Here is a 20,296-nt window from a genome sequence, read left to right on the forward strand (position 1 = left end):
GGGGGGGGGGGGGGGGGGGGGGGGAAGGACTCCATGCCTTTCCCATCTCTGTGGGAGTGCTTCTGGTAGCCCCTCCCTTAAACCTTTCAGCTATCATCAGATTGAGCGTTTTCCTTACAAATCCGATTCGCAACTCTGGATAAATGTAAAAACCCACCCTTGACTGTGCATAGTTTCGCGGCAGAGCTGGCGGCGTGCAATGTACTCTTTGTAGGTCAGTGATGGGGCTGCTTGTGGATGGGGTGTGGAAGGCATGGGTATGCCAGGTTCTGGTTGCAGACGCCGCCGCTTTCGTCATGCGTCGCGTGCCTGGCGTTTTGCTTAATATGATTAAAAAGAAGCGTCAGACAGCCAACAAACAGGTGAAATGCAGTCGGTGAAAAAAGAAAATCAAAGAAGCTAAAGTTTGTTGCACCCTTACGTTTAGAACGTGTAAAAACGTTTTCCATGTTCTTTTGTACTCGGCGAATTCTCACGGACAACTACAACTTGCAGTTCAAAATAGGTGCCTACATTTGACTAGGTGCTATTTGGTTAGAGGACTGTAAGATAAGGAACCCAATCCCCTTGTTATCTCTGGCCAGGTCCCCATAATTTATGATATCTCATAGCGTAGCGTAGATAAGCTTTATCAATAACTCTCCAATTTGCAAATGCAGCTCCACTGCACACTGGTGTATGTACACTTATGGGAGTGTGTGAATGTGTGCAAAGAACGGGTTACAAACAAACTTACCTTGAAGCGGGTTTCGGGTTTGAGTTGTGGCTGCTTTTGAGTGAAATTCTCGCCCGATTAATTATTTACTTCCTTTAGTTGCTGTTTTGTCGTTTCGGCCAATTGTCCGTGATTAGTTAATACTAATGGATAGAGAGGGAAGGGAAATGGAGAATACAGGCAGGTTCCAAAACAGTTCACAGAAGGCGCGGGCTTCTCTTTCACGCAGGAATTTTTAGTATGTTTTCGTGCAAACGGATAATCGCGAAAGGTGCAATAGCGTAGTATAAAAAAGGGCCGAAATTAACTAAAAATAACAACAAATTTGCCTAATTTTTTGTGGTTGTACACAAACACACGCACACTACACCAGAACTTTCACTCACATCACGCACACAGCCGCACTCAGAGCAATCAGCCCCTAGATTTGTATTATTACTTCGTTTCTGTCCACTCGTTTTTTAGCACATCTCGCAATGATTATTCACTCTGTGAGGGCTAGCGTTGCAACATTTCTTATAATCTGCTAGTCTATGGTTTTCGAGAAAACAACAAAATTTACGTGCTGCAAGTTGGCTGCTAGAGATGGACTGTGGCGAATATAAACGCGCTTCGCTGTGACTTCCTCCTATCGGTCCGTCGATTAATTTCGATTGAAATCCTGAGGATCGGTCACCCTAATGAACTAGCCTGCAACAAAAACCATTTTGAAAGTCGCGTTGGGCGAAAAACCATCGAGATTTATTTTCCACATCCTGTTGAAGTGCGCTTCATTGATTTTCCAGACTTGGAAATCCTACCCTTTTGCTGAAAAGATGTATCGATGTTCAAAACAACTATCGATATATCTCAAATTTGACAGTCGACGATTTTCAAGATGGATCTATTAATGGTTTTGCCGCACTAGCGTCGCGTCTGTTTGAAAAATATATAAAAGTGATTAAAATGAGCACAAAAAATGTAGAGCTGCAGTACAAGTTATTGAATGCCGAACTGATGGGCCATGTACAGAAGCTGCGGGTGGAGTTGGGGGAGTACAAAAAGCTGGTCGTCAACCTACAAACGGAGCTCTTGGATGAGCGAGAGTACCGCGTACTGGCAATGGACACCAAAAAGCGTCAGATAAAGTGCGCCCTCAGTGCCTTGATGAAGGACCTGGACCTGGAGGAGGACAACCCTGCAAGCGTCAATCATACGCAACAGGAAGAGCTCAAATCGCCAACTGCCAATCGACGGTCCAGCATTAAGGAAGTTTGTAACGAAATGCGTCGCTTCAGTGACATGACCAGACCTACTAGGACTTGTTCACCCAGCAGTCGCCGCAGCAGCAGCAGCAGCAACAGCACACTCCGTAACAGTAGCAGCGGTGTCATAGCAGAAGACGCCACAGAAGTGAATGCGGCAACCGCATCCCCAGAGGCGACACAGACACAAACACAGGTAATTAGACACAAAGTCATTCCCCTTGCGGATTAAGACTAAAAAGAAATGTACTTGTAGTACATCTATAGTGCAGTGACGCCACCTCCAAGACGCATCGCGGAAATGGCCTTGGCCTTAGACGACTCCGACGAGGACTCTCCCTGTGTCGTCGACGAGGACTCTCCCTGTGTCGTCGACGAGGACTCTCCCTGTGTCGTCGACGAGGACTCTCCATGTGTCGACAACGCGGGACTGGCCAGCCTCTGCTTTATCATAGAGGAAACGGACTACGAGTTCGCCTCGGATAACTCCTCCAACTACAGCTTTCCGTCGATGGAGATTTGTGATGTAAGAGATACCCCAATCCGCACTAGATCCGCGCGGGGCCAAGTCCTTCGCGAGCTTAGCGAAAATGTGCCCAAGGAGAGCGGCGCTCAGGTTCGGGGGAAGCCAGAACCACCCGCCCTGACCATTTCCTGCCACGCTGATGACAGCAGTCAGGAGATGAGCATACAGCAGCAGAGGCATCTGCCACTTTCACCGATGCCCATGCACGTGCACATGTCTGTTGTCTCGCCACGCCAGAGTCAATTCAATGGCATTATCAGTGCCTCCGGCAGCACCAGCACACCGCATTCTTCCCCGGCCGCTGTCGCAAAGAAAAACGGAACAACAAAGAAAAAACCGCATAATGACCCACAAGAGGAGACGGTCAGTGTGTCCACGGCCAGGACAAGATTTCAAACCAGCCAGGAAACGCTCAGTGCGAGCCATAAGAGTCCCCAAGATGACCAGTCCAGCTGCAGCGGCAGTGGGCGGCCGAGTCGCCAATGTCGTCCTACCTCGCTGAAGGAGCCAAACCTAAATAGGAAAATGCGCAACAATTCCCAGTCCAAAAAGAACAGTACATAAATGTGTTCCTGTTTCTAAAATTTGCATGTTCATTATCTTAGTAAATTATATTGTTAAATCGTAATGCGAATTCCCACTTGGATGTGCATTTCGTTCGAGTGTTTGTATAGAGGATTGCTTTGTGGTTGGCTCCCCATCAAAGCTTGATTTATTTGGAAACACATGTACAAAACGGATTGGGACAGGATGAACATTTAAATACGATAATATAGCATAGGATAGTATATATTTATAAAGTAGATTGGTTTACGGAGGCCGACAATAATTGCACTTTGAGAGCAGCCTCCACATCAGACCACCTCGAATTTGCCCAGACAACAGTTGAGGTGATCCACAGGATGGCCGGAGAGGGCAGTCGTTGGCTGCTCGGTGTTCTCCTTGATCTCAGTGATGATGCTTTGAATCTTGTTCAGAATCTGCTGCGAGTTTTCCCCATTGCTGTCTTCATGGGAGGCAGTCTGTGTCCGAGGAACCGCCTGTTCGCTCGGCAAGTGCTGAAGTGTTGCTGCCTGCGGTTGCCCTTGGACTTGGTCGGCGGGCAACTCCACGCCCAGGCTGGCCACCAGCTTGTTGAGCGCCTCAATCTTCTCCCTCAGCTGCTCGCGCTCGGCCTGCAGCAGACTCATCTGAGTAGCCTTCTCGTACTCGCGCTGCTTTAGCATCCGTCGCTGCGTCTGGTACAGGGCTATGTACTCGCCAATCGTCTCAGTCTCGCCCTGCAGCTGGAGCACCAGATGCTCCAGGCTGTGCTTCTCCTCAGTCAGATCGGCCACTTGGCTAATCAGTGTGGTGAAACGCGCCTGCAGCCTCTCCACAGCCTCGGCCGTGGGCAGAGAGCCGGGTGACAATTGCTCCTGATGATGGTCGTGTGAATGGCCATGCGAATGTTCATGTGAATGGCCATCTGAATGATCATGTGGATCGTGATGGTCGTGCGAATGATCATGTGAATGGTGATCGGGATGATCATGATCATGAGCATGGTGCTCCTTGGTTTCGCTCTCTTCTGCATCTCCAGTTTCATCACCGACTGGCTTACTCGACTGGCTATGGTAGGCATTGACCTGCGAAATAAACCTTGTTAAGATGACAAGCCCAGGGACAAAATGTGCCATTATCCACCCACCTCATAGTGCTTCAGACGATCCAGTTGCTGCTTCAGCATCAGCTGCTGGCGTTGGAGTTCCACATTCTCGTGCGAGAGGCGAATCATCTCTTCGTCCTTGAACTTGAAGCGCTCCTCGTTGGCCAGCAGCTTCTGCTGCATGCTGTCGAAATTGTGTCGTATCTCGCGATTGGCAAACTCCTCAGCATCCAGGCGGATGACCAGCTCAGCCTTGTCGTTTGTTAGCTGGACAAACTTTTGCTCCAGCTCGTCCAGCTGTTGCTTCATCTCCACATTCTGGCTGAGGGCTCGCGAGGCGGCCACCTTGTCCGACTCCATGGTGGCCAGAAGTTTGGTCTGATCCGGCTGTTCGGCCTGCAGGCGATCCAACTGCTGCTCCAGCTCAGCGATAGCCGCCTCCTTCCCATGCAACTGGTCATCCTGGGACTTGATCTTCAACTGGAACTCGTGTCGCTCAAAGTCAAAGTCACTGAGGCGCTCTTTGAGGGCAGCCAGCTCTGCTGTCAGAGCAGTCTGCAGAGATATGAGGTCATAAATGATTGCAAAACCTTGAAAGTGCTTTGGTTACCTGATCGATTTGGGGCTGTGCAGGCGCCTGGGGCTGGCTGGCCTCCTTGAACTGCGCTTGCAGGCTCAGATTCTTCTGTATGTCGCGCTCCAGACCACTCACGTGCTCCACGAGCTGGCGCTCGCGTTCCCTGAGCTGGAGCAACTCCTCGGTCAGCTCAGAGTTCTTCTCGTTGAGCTTGGCTATCTCGCTGGACTGGTGCTGGACATAGTTCTGATACTGGCTGGAGGCCTGCTCCTTGTCTTGCGTCAACTGTCCCACCATGGCCTGCAGGTCTCTGATCTGCTGTTCGTACATGTACTGCGTCTGGGTGAGGGACTCCACGCGGTTGTCGGCATTGATGTTCGACTCGTCGGAGAGCTGGCGCAACTTCAGCTGTGCCATCTCCAGTTCGTTCGACTTCTCGGCAAGCTGTCGCTGCAGTTCATCTTGGCGGAGGTTCAGCTGCTTCAGCTGTGCTTCCATTTCGAGCAGATGCGACTGCTGGTCCTCGATTTGTGCTTGCGATTGGGCCAGCTTGTGCTGCAGCTGTGCATTGTGCTGGCGCTGCATTTCCACACCCGCCTGCTGCCCCTGACAGTGCTGCTGCAGCTGCTCGAGGCGCTGTCTGGTCTGGGCGTGCTCGGTGCGAACCTCCTCCAGTTCCAGCTCCCGCTCGCGGCAGCCGAGACGGGCTCTGGTCAGCTCAGCGTTCAGCAGGGCCTTCTCCGCAATAATGACCTGGATGGCCTGCAGATTGGAGGACTCATTGTAAGCTCCATTCTGGGCGAATATAGGCGCGTCCGGTTCCGGTTCCGGTTGGGTAAAGAACGCTGCTGCTGTGGGGTTGGGCAGGGCTGCCGGCGCTACCAGGGACGTAGTCTCCTCCTCCGACTGTTGCTGGACATGCTGTGTGTTGGCAGCTGCCCCATTTTCATTCAAAATCACCTCGCTGTCGGAGCGCTCGGACAAGTTGCTGGCAATGCTGACGGTGGAGGAGTGTGTGCTTATGGGTAAATGCTCCTCGCCTCCGGCATGGCTGTTGTTGCGCTGCTGATACTCCTTCAGCTGTGGCAACATTGTTTTAAAACAAAATCAATAATAAACCTTAACGTTGTCCACGTCACAAGCGCCGAGAAATATTTCTCCCTACCTTCTTTCTGGCTGCGGCCAGTTTCTGCGCCTTGGCATCCTGTGTGTCATCTGCCATGGCCAATGTTGGCAGCAACTGCGGGAGCTTCTCTTTTTTGAGCTAATCACCCAATTTTAATGTCCAAAACCCACAAAATGTACAAAAAACAACCGAATCAATTTTAAGCAAATGATTGGGCAAGTGTTGGTGTGACCGTGTTCTTATCGATAAAGTATGCTGCCTGACCGTATATAATGTTAAGAAATATGCCAATAATCAGATTCGGTCACACTTAGCGACGGCTTCGCCGGCGATAGACAAATGCGATTGTTGGTTTTTGTTTGGAGGGATTTGTAAGTCGATTTCGCCGTCGATTCGGAATTTGAATGCATAACGAAATCGCATCGCCGTCGAATCGGACGGAAGGGCAACAGCAAAAGCAAGAAAAATGAATTATATTCCGTGCCTTATCAACTCTGCTCTGGTTCTCTGCCTGTGCCTGGCACTGCCCGCCCACACGGCAGCCGGCCGATATAACATAAGCTTTGCCCAACTGGATTCGTGCGAGAGCTATACGATTAAGGAGGCGGGCTATGCCTACCGGGACTTCTTCATGGTGCACACGCTGGACAACAACCAGATCAAGGGCAAGGAGCGTCTGCACCTGAAGTTCTATGTGCTCACCAGCATGGACGCGCACATCCTGCTCTCGGTGACAAACAGACTGCGCCCCAATGACCGCGTGTACGAGATTGGTATGTCAAGGTTACCGTTATGTATTTTCTCTGCGACACGCAATGGCATTGGTGATATGTTAACCTCTCTCTATTGCAGTGATAGGAGCCGGCGGAAATACGTTTTCCGCCATCCGCACGGCCATGGGCCTGCGACGTGTCTCCACGAATCAAGATCGGAATTTACTATCAGTGTTTGAGCCGACGCCAATAGAGATTGTGCAGACGCAGGGTGAGCTTCGTGTCGACTCTGTCGATATCCAAAGTGCTTATCGCTGGCGTCACTTCCTCTAAATCACGCCCAACATTTCCGCAGATGCTGAGCTGTTTGTTTACATACCCGGATTCAAAACGGAGCCGCTCTTACAGTTCATGGACGCCTCGCCCCTGACTATCAACTACATAAGCTTCAGCTCCTTTGGCACCAACTCGGCCCGCTGGTTCTACGACTGCTCCTTCGATGGGTTTGGTGAGTGCCTGAAGGCTTGCTCCATTGTTCCTGTTTCTCTTTTGACTGCCCATCATTGCAGACAAGGAAATATCAAAGGAGACGGCTGCGCTATCAGTGGAGCAGCTACTGCTGGCGAATCTCGTATTCCAGGCCGAGAACTCGAGCGTCCCGGTCAACCTAACCACGATTGGGTTCCACTTTCAGGCGCGCTCGATCGCCTACGAGCAGGCCAATGCCTTGCTCAGCACCCGAATGCATCTGATGTTGGTAAGCAGGGAAATTCCGGCCCGTTCAAACGAATAACCTTCTTCTGGTCCCCTCTACAGCACTGGCAGGATAAGCGCCTGAGCTGGGATCCCGAGGATTTCGGACAACTGAAGTCCTTCGAGCATCCCCTCCTGCAGATCTGGACACCGAAGCTAACTGTTCTGAACGGAGCCATGGACTCGCTTGGCGAGGCGCTCAAGGCCTACGAGCTGCGTGTCTTTTCGGACGGCAACGTCACCCTGTACGCCAGCAACCTGGAGCTGTCCAGCTGGTGCGTGAACAGCGCACGTAACTGGCCAAAGGAGCGCATCGAGTGCAACGTGGAGCTCGGCGTGCTCAGACAGCCGAGCGAGAGCAACATAATCTTAAACTACGAACGACAGCGCAGTCCGATCGCACCCAATGAGCACGTGAACACGCCATCGGGCTGGACAATCGTCGGCGTATCGGTGGTGAATCTGGGCAACGACACGGCCACAGCCGGTCGATACTCAGACCAGGGCAGGCTCCAGACGATGACAGGCGATGTGTCCATTGGGTTTATGCTGCAACGGAACAGCGCCTTCTACATGTCGGTATTTTATATGCCGCTGATTGGTATGGACAGTTCTCCCGTGTTGATTTGATAATCAAATTTCCTGTTGCGTTGCAGCGTGCGAGATCTTCATTATCCTGTCGTTTTTGCTTCGCTCCACCCGTCGCAGTGCTCTCATACTGATCGCCATCCTCATCATTTCCTGGGCTCTGATGTACATCACGCGCCACGCCTCTCCGCACTATGTGCCCGCCCTGAGTAAGTCGATCATCTCTGAATTATCTGTGAGTACAAAATGGTTCCCTCTGCGACCCTCGTCTAGTGTCGGGCTACAAGATCGTAATGATTGTCAGCTGCTACTGCTACGTGCTGCACATCTGCATCATGTGGCTGGAGTGCTATCCGCCTAGGTCCAAGGCGCCCGCATTCGTCGCCACGTTGATCAACTCGAACCTCCTGCGCTGTGTGCTGGGACTGCGCTATGCGGATGTGAGTGCCTATAAGTCAGTGAATGTTCATCCACATACGAGGGCTGTGTTCTTGCAGGCGAACGAGTACTGTGACATTCTGGAGAAACCCTGGCCCCATCTGGCCAAGATCCTGAACAACCTGAGCTTCATTGGCGTGTGCATTGCCTTCGGGGTGATGACTGTGACGAGTGGCGTTTGAAAAGTCGAATGGTTTTCATTTATTTGCAGTGGGAGATAAGTAGTAATGGATCCTTAAATAAATACGAAATATTCAGAGAGCAGACAGATCCGGTCCGGTTCGGTTCGGTTCGGTTTGGTTCGATGCGATTCGGATGGAAAGAAATGTTAAATGTTAAAGAAAGAACGTGCCTCGGCTGTTGCAGCTCCTCGACCTCGTCCGCTTCCATGCCTCCTGTCCCCAACCCCCGATGGAGCCGCGTCCGCTTAGTGATAACCGTAGTGGCCGTCATCATAGCCGCCGTACGACTTCAGGAGTGTGGGTGCGGCATAGCTGATGGCGGGTGCGGCGTAAGACTTGACCACGGCCGGTGCGGCATAGCTGATGGCCGGAGCATGGGCCGCGTAGCTGTAGGACGGAGCAGGAGCCGCATAGCTGATGGCCGGAGCAGCGTATGACTTGACGACAGCGGGTGCGGCGTAGCTGATGGCAGGAGCGGCGTACGACTTGACCACGGCAGGTGCGGCATAGCTGATGGCCGGAGCGGCATATGACTTAACGATGGGCGCGGCATGGGAAACAACCTGTGGATCAGCGCAAAGATTAGTTGGATCTTCACGGGGGCTGTGTGCGAATTGCATACCGAACTGAAGTGCGAGTAGCTGGTGGCCGGGGCGTAGGATTTAACAGCCACCGGAGCAGCCACTGCCACGGGCGCGGCATACGACTTGAGCACAGTGGGAGCGGCATAGCTGATGGCCGGAGCATGGGCCGCATAGCTGTAGGACGGAGCCGGAGCCGCGTAGCTGATGGCCGGAGCGGCGTACGACTTCACGACGGTGGGGGCTGCATAGCTGATGGCCGGGGCGTAGGATTTGATGACCGGAGCGGCAGCCGCATAGCTGATGGCGGGCGCAGCGTGTCCGTAGCTAATGGCCGGCGCTGTGTGTCCCAGTCCCCCATAGTCGAGTAGTCCGGGGGCGGCGCTCGCCACAGCCAACAGGGTGGTGGTCAGGATCTGGAGACAGTTGGACAGGCAGAGATCTCTGTAAGTATCCTTAGGATCCTGGCCTGGCGCCTGCTGCTCGACTCACCAGAAGTTTCATGTCTGCTTGGCTTTGATTCGCTTGGCTTCGAGGGAGAAGTGCAACTGTAAATGGATTGCGTGCATTGCGTTACTTTTATAGTGCAAACCGCTCCGCTCCGCCACGAACAGATCTCGATCCACGCACTCTTGGCGGACAGAACGGACAGATGGCTCGACTAGATGGCCAAACGATTTCGATTTCGATCTGAGCTGAACTGAACTGAGCGTCAGACAAAACAGTCAACAAAGCGGGCCAGCAGCACCAATTTGTGAAGTATCTGAAGCTGAAGTGGACGATGCCTGAATGCAGTTCTCGTGGATGTTGTTGCTGCCAGTGGGAGCGGGAGCGGGAGGGGATGCTGCTGCGGCTGCGGCTGTGCCACGATGGAGCTCAGATCTGATGACGCAACGATCTGGCAAGGCAGACCACTTGCCGGCAAAGGCTTCGCTGCTCTGTGTACTCTGTGTGCTGTGTGGCAGGAAAGGGAGGTCTGGAGATGGAGCTGGAGCTGGCGCTGGATTTCCACTGGGGAGTTTCGAATTAGAAAGCCTCCGCTAATTGAATTCGTTGATTAACTCCCCAAATTGGGTGTCCCAATCTAATCAGTGTGAGTCCCCACCCAAACACAACCTTGCAACACTAACAACTTAATTTGCCAATGGAGAATGTTGTCTAATTGTTCTCGTAACAATTCTCGACCCGACTGGTGCTGGCTGGCTGCTGCTGTCGCCTGGTGTGGCTCTGAAATTCTCCCCAAATTGCATAATGGGCGCTTGCCAAATCGAACATTCAACAATCCCAGGCTTCGCATTTATCTTTATCGTGCCACGAATGCCGCAGCGTGCCACATTTGACCATATTTGATGGCCATAACAGATGTCTGCGGCCACGCCACCTCACACAGTCGCAGTTGGAGTCGCCGTCCAAGTCGAAGTCGAGTCGAAGTCGAGGACACTTATGGCTAGGAGTCATTGCAGTTGCCCCTTCTCCCGCTGCCACAATCTGTGCGGCAGCATCTGGCAGCTCGTGAGACTTTTTATTGCATTCATGATTAACCCCTTGAGGGTGGGCGAGGGTATGAATCGGTGGCATGCTGCGCTCGCTTCATAAAATATTTATGTTTTCATCTGAAAAGATCACTCAAAAGAGCCCAACAAATTGCTCGATTATCTGCAAAGAAACTCTTGGTAGAGTATTTATTTATAGGTACTGCGACCAGGGAAAGGGTTCGATTCCGAAATTTCCGTGTCACATTTCAGCTTGCAACACTCTGGCGGAGGCCTCCTCTCAAGAGGCCCCAAGCAAAATACTTAAGAGACGAGGAAAGACAGAGATAGAGACACCAGAAGAGAACGAGACACCTGCGAGTGGAGTTCGTGCATAAATCATGCCAATGGAATGTGATTTATGTGAAATCTATTAGCAAATATTGAGTCAAAAGCAACAATTGTTGGTCGGATCGATGGTCGCCGCAACTGCCAAGCCAAACAAGTGTTCCATGTCCACTTATCTCCGCTTATAAATAAAAGATTTCCACTGCCCAGTCAGTACCACACTGCCCCACATTTGGTCGAGGTGGAAAGCAATTTTCCAGCAATCGCTTTACAAGCGATTCCTCGGCCCTGGATTCGCTCTGTTCGCTCTGTTCGCTCCAAGCTCCCAAGCGCTTGCGCCTAGAAGGGTGGCAAGCGCTAATGCCAAATTGACACACCAAATGCTCCGCTTTTGTGGGGCTCTCCGATCGAACGGGCCAAGCCAAGTCCGGTGGCCCGATTTGGCGATCGGGCGGCATGAGCTCCAAATGAGTGCAAAATGTTTCAGCTTTTGGATGACGGGCCCAATTAACCAAATTAACCACTAGGTGGCAGCGTTCGTTTGGGTTTTTGGTTTCCCAATGCCTCGCATTCAAAGAATTCTTCTCTCGCATTGTGCGCGTGTTTGCAATTCAACTAATTAACAGAAATCCACTTGCTTTTGTCGGGATTAGTCGAGAAGAAACATTGAAAACCCTTTCAGAGGGCACATCCACCAAGCTTCCACTGGTTCAAGGCCTCTTGCGTTTCTCTCCACAAACTTCGGCTCAAAAGCAGACTACTCCCCGTGAGGGTATTCCACAGAACACAACGACAAAGAAACATTGCAAAATGGACAAACGCTGCTTAATTAAATCAGAAACAAACGGCAAAATCAACGACGCAAAGGAGCAGACAGAGCCGCACATAAAAAGTGCGTGGCATTTATGACGCTTTGCCTGAATTAATGAATGAATCAGCCAGTCAGCCAGTCAGCCCAGTCAGTGTACATGGAAATCTATATGGATGTGGGGCTGACAAAGTTAGAGCCCCGAGTCCGACGTGTCTGGTGTTGCCACAGAGCCGGGGGAATTCGGTGCTCCACGCCGCCGTTTTGCATTTGGCAATCCCAAATGGAAGGCGACGACGACCCAATGACAGTTTCCAATCATGAATTGGCCTGGTCTTGTGGTGTCGTTTCTCGCAACGCTGTCGCTTGACAGACCAGGAGTCGGTCGATCGGTTGAGCGGTCGGTCGTGCGCCTTGTTTATGGGATGACTGCATTCAGGCTGTCGCTTGAGAAACGGTTATTGCCTTGATAATGGGCAAACTGGGTGCGGCTGTGAATTGAACGGGGATGGGAAGTGTGCTGCAGGCGCCTGGCGGCCAGGCGTAGGGGCTTGCAGAAGATTGTACACTTAGATAACGTCTTTTGGTCATGATGCTCCATCATCCACGCTCGTTCGTTCTCATTGCTTTGAGTTTTTGATTCACTTTTGAATTCCAACGGTTTCTACGTGGACTGCTTGCATCGGAGCTTTAAGCGCCAAGCACTGCTTGCAAGCTTAAGCTGTTTGCCGTGTAAAAACATAGGTGGCGTGTTTAAAGACTTTGTCATAAAATAATTCAAAAGAAAATGGGTGCACGGAATTAAAGTAGCAAGAAGCTGGAATGGATGGATTTAAAAAACTCAGATGATTAATTTATCGATTCCCCTTCACAGCATACATAAGTCACCCCACAATCAATATTGCGAACTTAAATATAGATCAAAGTCACTGAAGCTGAAGGGAACCGTGTATAAGCAGTGCACACGGAGATGGAGACCAATGTTTAGGGGTTGTCCACGATGTAAAGGGGTTTAAAGTCCCCTCCTACAGCATGGCAGTCAACAGGTGACGGATGGATGGACGACTGAATGGTTTCATGGGTGGGTGGGTTGGCTTTGGTTTGTCCGCCCACTGACCTTAAAATCTAATATTAAATACAAGGCTGGCCTGCAACGCCCCCTCGCTGCACAATCATTGATGTAGCGATTGACTTGTTAAAGGCCTTTGAGTGAAATTCAATCAAATCTAACCAAAAAGTAAAGAGTTCTTACATAAAGACTCACTGCATGGGCGTGTGTGTGTGTGCATTTGTCAAGTGCAGTTTGAAATTCAAGTTGCCTAATAACTTAAAACCCCAAGCAGCTTTAATGGTCATAATTCGTCTGCAATGCTGCACGGCACGGACGCAGACGTCGCCGCGGGCAGAAAGAAAACAGAAGAAGAACCCCAGAGAGACCGAGAAACCCGAAGACCGAAGACCGAACACCAACACACCAAAGGGAAGCCCAAAGCCAAAGTCAAAGCGAAGAGGAGTGTCGCGATCTCATTGTTGTTATTGTTGCTGTTGTTGTTGTTGTGGCAGTACTATTGACATTATTGATGGAAATTCTTTTGTGTTTCACGAAAAGAGAATGAAGACAGTGAAGCTGAAAAGCGGAACGACGCAGAGGAAATACCCTTACAGTTTCAATTTACATCCCCAAAAGTTTTCCATCACTGTGAGACACTGCACACTGGTTGGATGTCATGGAATCCCATTTGGTTAGGGTATACGTATCTGTGTGTAAGAAGAAGCGAGCGTCGCGCTGTTTACTCTTTCTTAGCAGCAAATGAAAGCCCAACCAACGGTGGCTGACGCTGGCCGCTTATGTGGACAGGTGCATGTGCCTGTGCATGTGCGTGTCACGGCCCAAAACTGTACTTGTGTGTGTTTGCCTCTGTTTTCATTTGCCGTCCGTCTGTTTCTGAATGCAGCCCAAGACCCACAGTCAGAGCCACAGCCCAGACCCATGACCAAGTTCCAAGTGCGTGGCCCAGCCAAACAGTTATGCAAATCGTGGAGTGGAGTGGACTGGAGTGACACAGGCGCACAGTCTCTGGAGGAGCGCTTTATTTTTGTGTATTTAGCGCCTAATACCCAAGTTTATGTCGCTTAATTATAGAACTTAAGCAGCCGCCGACAGAACCCACAGAACCCACAGAACCCACCGAACCGTTTGTTTAACATGCTAATCGCTACTCCTACAGCCATCCCATCCCATGGCATCCATGGCATCAATGGCATCCATGGCACCCATCCTTTCTTTTCTGTATCAAATGACCCGCTCTAAGACGCCACTCGAGGCCCCGAATCAGGCAGGCCTGGAAATTCTAGTAGCTTGGGAGCGGAAATCCGTGAACAGCGATGCGAAATCGATCGATCGATGGCCATATGGCCATAAGCAAAACAACTTCTAAGCTGATTTGTCCAATTCCGAATCGAACAGCGATCTGCTTTTAATAGCTTTCGAGCCGCGGCGATTAATTTGCCATAAAAGCTGGCTGGGCCTTTGATTAGTTGGCCAATTTGGTGTGCGGGAGGTGTGGTGTGGGTTGTCAGCTATGGAAAGTGTTTTGGCCACAGTAGCAAAAGAATTCCATAATCTACATATGTATGTACATATGTATGTAAATATGTACGAGTACATAAATGGAATAATAAGATTTGAGAGGTGGGTGCACCTTTGTCACCGATCTGTAGATATTATCCATGTCAATTTGGTTTCCTTGGTTCGTCCTTGAACTGTCTCCGAGGGCCGGGTGCGACATAAAACTTACACAGCTGCCGGCGAGAGATAACATTTAAAACACATTTCTAGGCGAACTTTGCCCTTTTTGCATACATTTAAATGACACAAATTCAGCATAAATATCCACTCGAAGGACAATGCTTACCTTGCCCGTATTGGGGGGCGTGGGTGGGCGCGCCTGTGGTTGTGTGGGTGTGGCTCTGGGCATCCTTTCAACTGTGACCTTTTCGCACGCAAATTGAATGGAAAGCAGCGCTAACAGGGTTAATCAGAGAGAGCACTTATAATTTATGAAATTTCTAGTGTTCATATTACATTATGGTCTCACTCCCTATATGGGTCGAGAGGGGAAAGTACCCTGTAAAGTGTACCCCACTCTGTGTTTACGTTGCTTCATGCAACAATGTATATTTTTATTAAAATGATAATTATTACACTTCCACTGAAATTCTCTTGCATAAATTCCAGGGTATTCATTTGGCGTTGTTAAAATGCTCTCGAGTCGGCAAACTTGTTGCTCTCAGGTGAAATTCTCTCTTCCAACTCCACGTCAAGCACGTCACGTCGAACATGCTCGAAGCAATCATGAGAAAATTTCCCAGACAAAAATTCCCACAAATTGCCCATTCACAATATGGACACACAATTCACAATGGGTACAACTCATCAGAGCGCGCGCAACCATATTTTGAATATCTTAGCTTTTTATGACCCGAAGAGTCACGAAAGAAACTCTGCTTCCAATCCAAAACAATTTGTCGTGCGAGTCGGTTGTGTTGTGGAGCCCGTGCTCCCCATTTGAACGTACATTTTAGCTGTTTGAGTTCCCCACTCGCGTATTTTGTGTGCGGAGTCCAGAGGCGCTGCACCACCTCGTGTAAGTCGCGCTCCGCGTGCTTGTGTGTTTATTTGTGTTTTGTGTGTTTGTGTGTTCGTGTTCCCTGCATTTCAACAAGTGTTTCAAGCAGTGCGAAGCAAAAAGTCAAGCGCAAGGCCTTATCAGAATTTAGAAATTGTTTATGTACACAAGTATGACGAATGATGAATAAATATGTATAAACAAATTCCAGTGAACAGTGCAATATTTCTGCTACATTTGCGGTTAAATTGATAATTTGCTTGCAGCAAAAACATATGCATAATCGAAGAGTGTGGGTGTGTATGTGTGTGTGTGTGTGTGTGTGTTGAAATGCAGAGACAAAAATGAGCGGAGACACTGCTTGCGATTTAACTGTAACTGTAATTCGACTAAGTGCAGGCTTGAGGGGGAGCTTTGATTGATTTGAGCAGGCAGGAAATCCGAAACGAAACGAAACGAAACAAAACGGTTAACCAAGTTCACCAAGAAACGAAATACGAAACGCCCTAATGTCAAGGTCTGCTCTGCCCATGGGCTCTGTATATGTTGTGTGTCGTGTCTTAATGGACTTGACCCTTATTACTAACTTACCGAAATCCGACTCTGATTGGGTAACCGTATTAGCTCGGCTCAATCTGGAGTTGCAGTCAATCTCAAGAGAGATTTTCACTCAATTTGTTGGCCGGGAAAGCTTTCCCCCTTTATCATTGCAATCAGTTGTTGTCCGCAAGTTCCATCTCCAATCTGTCATTCATTTCTAGCACAAAACATAAAAACAACCAAACGAAAAAATAAACAAAAACGCAAAAGACTATAAAACAAAGTGTTGAAAAGATTTAGCAACTGCGAAAACGACTTACGAATTTTCACAACAACTTGATGTTTGTAACGGATTTTCCACAAACTTGTAAAAACTGAAAACTATAGTAAATGGTGGATTCTTTTACTTCTGCGTTTGCTTCTGCTTCTGCGTCTGCCTCTGCGTCTACGTCTGCTTCCACCCATCCACGGATCCACCGAACCGCAAGTTATTTTTGCTGGTTTCTTTTTTGGATTCGTGCCACTTGAGGTGAGTCGTGTTAATTATTGCTAAATTACTAAAATTAGCTAATCCCAGACTTAAGATATGATATGATATATGATATATGCCCATTTTCTAGGGCATGATTCACTTGCAGAGGAGATCAGAGCCTCGAATGTCCCACATTTCCCACAGCGAGGGGGAAGCTGTATATGGAAAGATCTCCTCTAGTGTGCATTGCATCCATCATCTGTCATATGTCCATCTAATGGTACAGCAAATCGAAACCGAGAGCCGAGAGCCAAGAGCCGAGGTCCGAACTGGGTTGAACAAACTCAAATCGAAAGCGAGAGGCACATGAACTTCCACTATCCGTCAGCAGAGATCTCGAATGTCGTTAAAATCGCACAAGGTTAGAGCCAGAGTCCAACGGAATGGCCGAAACATTTCATTTTCATTACGAGTCTAGACTCTAGGCTCCAGCGTGCACCTGTTGCGGTCACCAGTACTCGATTTCACTGTCAAAACTGTAACCGAAATTCGTAAATTTAAACTCGACTGGGGCTGGGAAAATGGCTTGTGGCCCAAAGTGCTCCTTCTTCTGCCTGTTCATCAGTGTGTGGGGAGTGATTCAGCTGACGCTAATGGGGATGTTCTTCTTAACGCACTCGCTGACGCTGGTCGAAGATCTGCCGCTGACGCTGCTCTCCCACAGTCTGGAGAGATTCAAATTCGATGCCGATGTGGCCTACTTCACTGTGGCCATCCGCTGCTTTGCCACGGCTTTCCTCTACCTCTGCTTTGGGATCCTCTCCATCTTCTGCGTTTGCCGGAACAAGGCCAAGGAGCGGAGTGCCTTGAAGTCCTCTCTCAAGCATTGAATACACTATATTTGATATTGTTTCTCTATAATTGGCCATCTGGCAGTGCACCCACCCACCCACTCCCACACACTCTCCCACTGAGTGGGAGTCCACCCACCCACTTGTTAAACCAGAATCAAAACAAGTTTGTTGACCGCATTCTATCTGTGTGTGTGTGTGTGTCTGACTTCTTTATCCACGAACTACTTTTTCTTCAGCAGCATTATGCATTCGTCTCGACTAACCGATTTTTGACAAGTTCGTTGCTGGCTGGCACCGCACCGCACGTGACACCTTTTCCACTCTTCGTTCGGGTTTCGTTCTGTTCTCTTTGGGGCATCATAAATTTCCATGAAATACTCTGCCTGCCTGCCACATGCTAATGCGGTGTGGGTTCTGCTGGCCCATCATCGTTCCTCTCCTGTTTTGTGGCTTATCTGTTGGAGCTTTTGTGTTCGTACATGCAAACCGTTGTGTAAATTATTGTACACGATTTTCTAGTGGTTGTTCAAGCGCAGACCTGCATCCATTTGTCGGATGAGTATCTCTGTCGTGTTATCACTCACCCAACCAACGATGCACTCTGCCCGACTGGCGCACAGATCGTTTTAGGTCGAATTTGGGCGCTACCTTTAGCCAGAAGTTGTTCCTGTTTCAGTTTAGGGTTCGTTCCATGAAATAGTCACAGATCAAGTAGTCTTTCATCTATCTGATCGTTGGAAATACATTCAAAACTACTCCAAAACAGTTCTAGCATCAACCGAAAATATAATATTTCGTTTCTAAAAATTGTTCTTGCTCTGCTCTTCTTGCACTAAAGTTTTACATCACTTTTTGGTTGCTTGGTGCAAGTGCAGCGCTGTTTACTTTTAGGGTTGAGCAACAGCAAAGTGTTGTGCAACCCTTGCGGATCTGGTTCAGTGCTGGGCAACCGATTCGAGGATGACAGCGAGAATGTAGTAGCCCGTGCGTTAGACTTTCATTCGGTTCGCAGGGAGCATACATTTTACTTTTGGCAGTCACACAAAGAAAACTAAAGAGAAGCAAACGCAAGAGAAAAAGGAGAAATGTACCGACTATTGCTGGCCGCCACGGCCACCCGATTCCAGCGCGGAAGTAAGTGAATCCGTTACCCTTTGAGCCCATCCCCAATCCTGTACTCAATCCTATGCAGTGCCCGCCAGCGGAAAGCTGCTGCTGCTCAACACCACCCGCTACCTGTCGAAGGGGCCACCACCAAAGGCGAGCAAGCCGAGCAAGCCGAGCACGGCCCCCAAGTGCAAGCCGGTGCCTGTGCCGCCGCCGAAGCCGGGGTACTTCCCCAGCGGCGGGATGCACGCCGTCTTCAGTGACCTGCCGATGCCCGAGGGCGACTTCATGCAGGCGTGGTCCGCGAAGAACTCCAAGTACAACATGTTCATGCTCAGCGGCCTGCTGGCATTGATCGGGAGCCTGTGTCTGTCGTACATGACGCTGGAAATGTACGCCAGTGTGCCCGACTATCCCTACACCGAGGAGGAGCAGGAGGAGTTCGAAATCGAGGCGGAGCGCCTGCAGGAGGAGAAGGAGGCGCGCGAGCAGCGTCACCAGGATGCAGTGGAGGCCGCCGAGACCGCTCGCCGTGCCCGCTTGGCCAGGGAGGCCATGGTGCGCGAGTCGGCGCTGATGAACAAGGACATGGATGGGGGCCTGGATGCCAAGGAGGCTGCTGAGCTGCAGAAGCTGGCCACCGAGCGCGAGGCGTATGCGGAGTGGGAGAAGGAGGAGGTGAAGCGCCTCGCAGAGAAGGCCAAGGAGCGCAAAGAGGCCGCGAAGGAGAAGGCCAAGGTCAAGGCCGAGCGTGACAAGGAGCGCGAGAAGAAGCGCAAGGAGCGGGAGAAGGTGCTCAAGAAGGAGGAGGCGGAGCGCGAGAAGGAGCGCGAAAAGGCACGCAAGGAGCGCGAAAAGTCCCGCAAGGAGGAGGAGAAGCAGAAGGCCAAGGAGAAGGCCGAAAAGGAGAAGGCCAAGAAGGCCCTAATGGCCTAGGCCATCTCCCACCCACTTTACATTTTTCAGCATTTTCTATTTTTCAGCTGACAAACACTGACACATACACTTGCTGTTTTTGTTGCGGCTGCAATCCAGACACTGTCATCACAGACTCACACAGAAAGTACACTCTCCTACACTCGATACATTCGATACACTCGATAACACTCTTCGAATGGATTGGAGGCAAATGTTGAACACAATAAACAGATTGCTGTGGCTGTTGGTCAAACATTAGACGGGGAAAATGGGTTATATCGATGGATGTTTATGACTTACCACTCCTCGTCAGGAAAATCGAATTATGAGTCACAGCTGCATGCCACGCCACAGATGCAGATACATCTGCCACATTATAAACGAATCATCTAGCCCCACATGAGGCCCCATAAATGTGCTCTCTGTTCTTAGATCTTCTGACCCAAATGAGGTGCAACAGCCATAGCCACAGTATGCGGTGGTGGGGAGGGGTGCGATCAGTGGCTCTCCATTCTGTGGCTCTCCATTCCGAGGCACGCATTAGAGCGGGCCACAGAGGAAATGGCTCATTGCATATAATCAAATCGAAAGCGGCGCACAGTGCGAACCAAATTGTATCTCATAGATAACGAGCCGTGCGAATGCATAGAACAGAACCTGCCACGCAGTACGAATTCAATTGAAGCCTCAATTACGCAACCATCTGCCCCAACAATCCCCAGCCACTGTCCGCGAAGGAGTTGCTTCCACGGACAAGGGGCACTTGTTGTCTGTTTATTTCTTTTGCCATAAAGTAATGTTCTTTCTTTCGTTCCTTTGCTCCTATTTGGGGGAGATTTCTATTTAATGAAAACTGGCTACTGGCCATTGGATAGATAGTTTTCCCAGATTGAATCCCTCTACCCATCCAGTCGCTCTGTGTGTGTATCTGTTTCTGTTTCTGTTTCTGTTGTGCTAAGTGTGCTGGCTTGTGCGCACATAATGAATCACAATCGTCGTCAGTTAAGCTCGGCTTATCATTAATCAAATTAGCTGCAGCCAGAGAGCTCTGAGCTGC

General features: G+C 49.9%; 7 protein-coding genes across 8 annotated transcripts in view; 5 read left to right on the plus strand and 2 right to left on the minus strand.

Moving 5' to 3' along the window:
• Positions 1-1,568: 1,568 nt before the first annotated feature.
• Positions 1,569-3,119, plus strand: LOC117579089 (shugoshin). Its single transcript, XM_034264804.1, has 2 exons — positions 1,569-2,155; positions 2,216-3,119. Exons 1-2 carry the CDS (start codon positions 1,661-1,663, stop codon positions 3,047-3,049), a joined length of 1,329 nt encoding a protein of 442 aa, XP_034120695.1. The 5' UTR covers positions 1,569-1,660; the 3' UTR covers positions 3,050-3,119.
• A 35-nt stretch (positions 3,120-3,154) lies between these two features.
• LOC117579029 (golgin subfamily A member 2) lies at positions 3,155-6,072 on the minus strand. The gene is made up of 4 exons (XM_034264718.1): positions 5,876-6,072; positions 4,744-5,790; positions 4,176-4,688; positions 3,155-4,113 (listed from the first exon to the last, which is right to left on the minus strand). Exons 1-4 carry the CDS (start codon positions 5,930-5,932, stop codon positions 3,340-3,342), a joined length of 2,391 nt encoding a protein of 796 aa, XP_034120609.1. The 5' UTR covers positions 5,933-6,072; the 3' UTR covers positions 3,155-3,339.
• Positions 6,073-6,222: 150 nt separating this feature from the next.
• LOC117579070 (neuronal acetylcholine receptor subunit beta-2) lies at positions 6,223-8,592 on the plus strand. Its single transcript, XM_034264779.1, has 8 exons — positions 6,223-6,609; positions 6,689-6,820; positions 6,905-7,057; positions 7,119-7,306; positions 7,366-7,903; positions 7,959-8,099; positions 8,164-8,330; positions 8,388-8,592. The coding sequence occupies exons 1-8, from the start codon at positions 6,303-6,305 to the stop codon at positions 8,508-8,510; spliced, it is 1,749 nt and encodes a 582-aa protein (XP_034120670.1). The 5' UTR covers positions 6,223-6,302; the 3' UTR covers positions 8,511-8,592.
• A 66-nt stretch (positions 8,593-8,658) lies between these two features.
• Positions 8,659-9,689, minus strand: LOC117579117 (cuticle protein 16.5). 2 transcript variants are annotated; one of them, XM_034264859.1, is made up of 3 exons: positions 9,584-9,689; positions 9,231-9,507; positions 8,659-9,036 (listed from the first exon to the last, which is right to left on the minus strand). In XM_034264859.1, exons 1-3 carry the CDS (start codon positions 9,593-9,595, stop codon positions 8,756-8,758), a joined length of 570 nt encoding a protein of 189 aa, XP_034120750.1. In that variant the 5' UTR covers positions 9,596-9,689; the 3' UTR covers positions 8,659-8,755. The 2 variants fall into 2 exon arrangements, with proteins under 2 accessions (XP_034120750.1, XP_034120740.1); XM_034264849.1 differs by having other exon boundaries at positions 8,673-9,073; positions 9,133-9,507.
• Positions 9,690-15,211: 5,522 nt separating this feature from the next.
• LOC117591815 overlaps positions 15,212-20,296 on the plus strand; it is a 37,137-nt gene continuing 32,052 nt past the window's right edge. Inside the window, exons 1-2 of the mRNA XM_034285154.1 lie at positions 15,212-15,366; positions 16,110-16,417. The gene's annotated coding sequence lies outside the window, so the exon portion shown is untranslated. The remainder of the gene's footprint in view (positions 15,367-16,109; positions 16,418-20,296) is intronic.
• Positions 16,879-17,368, plus strand: LOC117591844 (ribonuclease kappa). Its single transcript, XM_034285213.1, has one exon. It carries the CDS (start codon positions 16,942-16,944, stop codon positions 17,248-17,250), a length of 309 nt encoding a protein of 102 aa, XP_034141104.1. The 5' UTR covers positions 16,879-16,941; the 3' UTR covers positions 17,251-17,368.
• LOC117591832 (histone-lysine N-methyltransferase, H3 lysine-79 specific) lies at positions 18,058-19,499 on the plus strand. The gene is made up of 2 exons (XM_034285188.1): positions 18,058-18,348; positions 18,407-19,499. Exons 1-2 carry the CDS (start codon positions 18,300-18,302, stop codon positions 19,255-19,257), a joined length of 900 nt encoding a protein of 299 aa, XP_034141079.1. The 5' UTR covers positions 18,058-18,299; the 3' UTR covers positions 19,258-19,499.

The sequence above is a fragment of the Drosophila guanche genome, unplaced genomic scaffold (assembly GCF_900245975.1).
Source record: "Drosophila guanche unplaced genomic scaffold, DGUA_6, whole genome shotgun sequence".
Taxonomy (NCBI): domain Eukaryota; kingdom Metazoa; phylum Arthropoda; class Insecta; order Diptera; family Drosophilidae; genus Drosophila; species Drosophila guanche.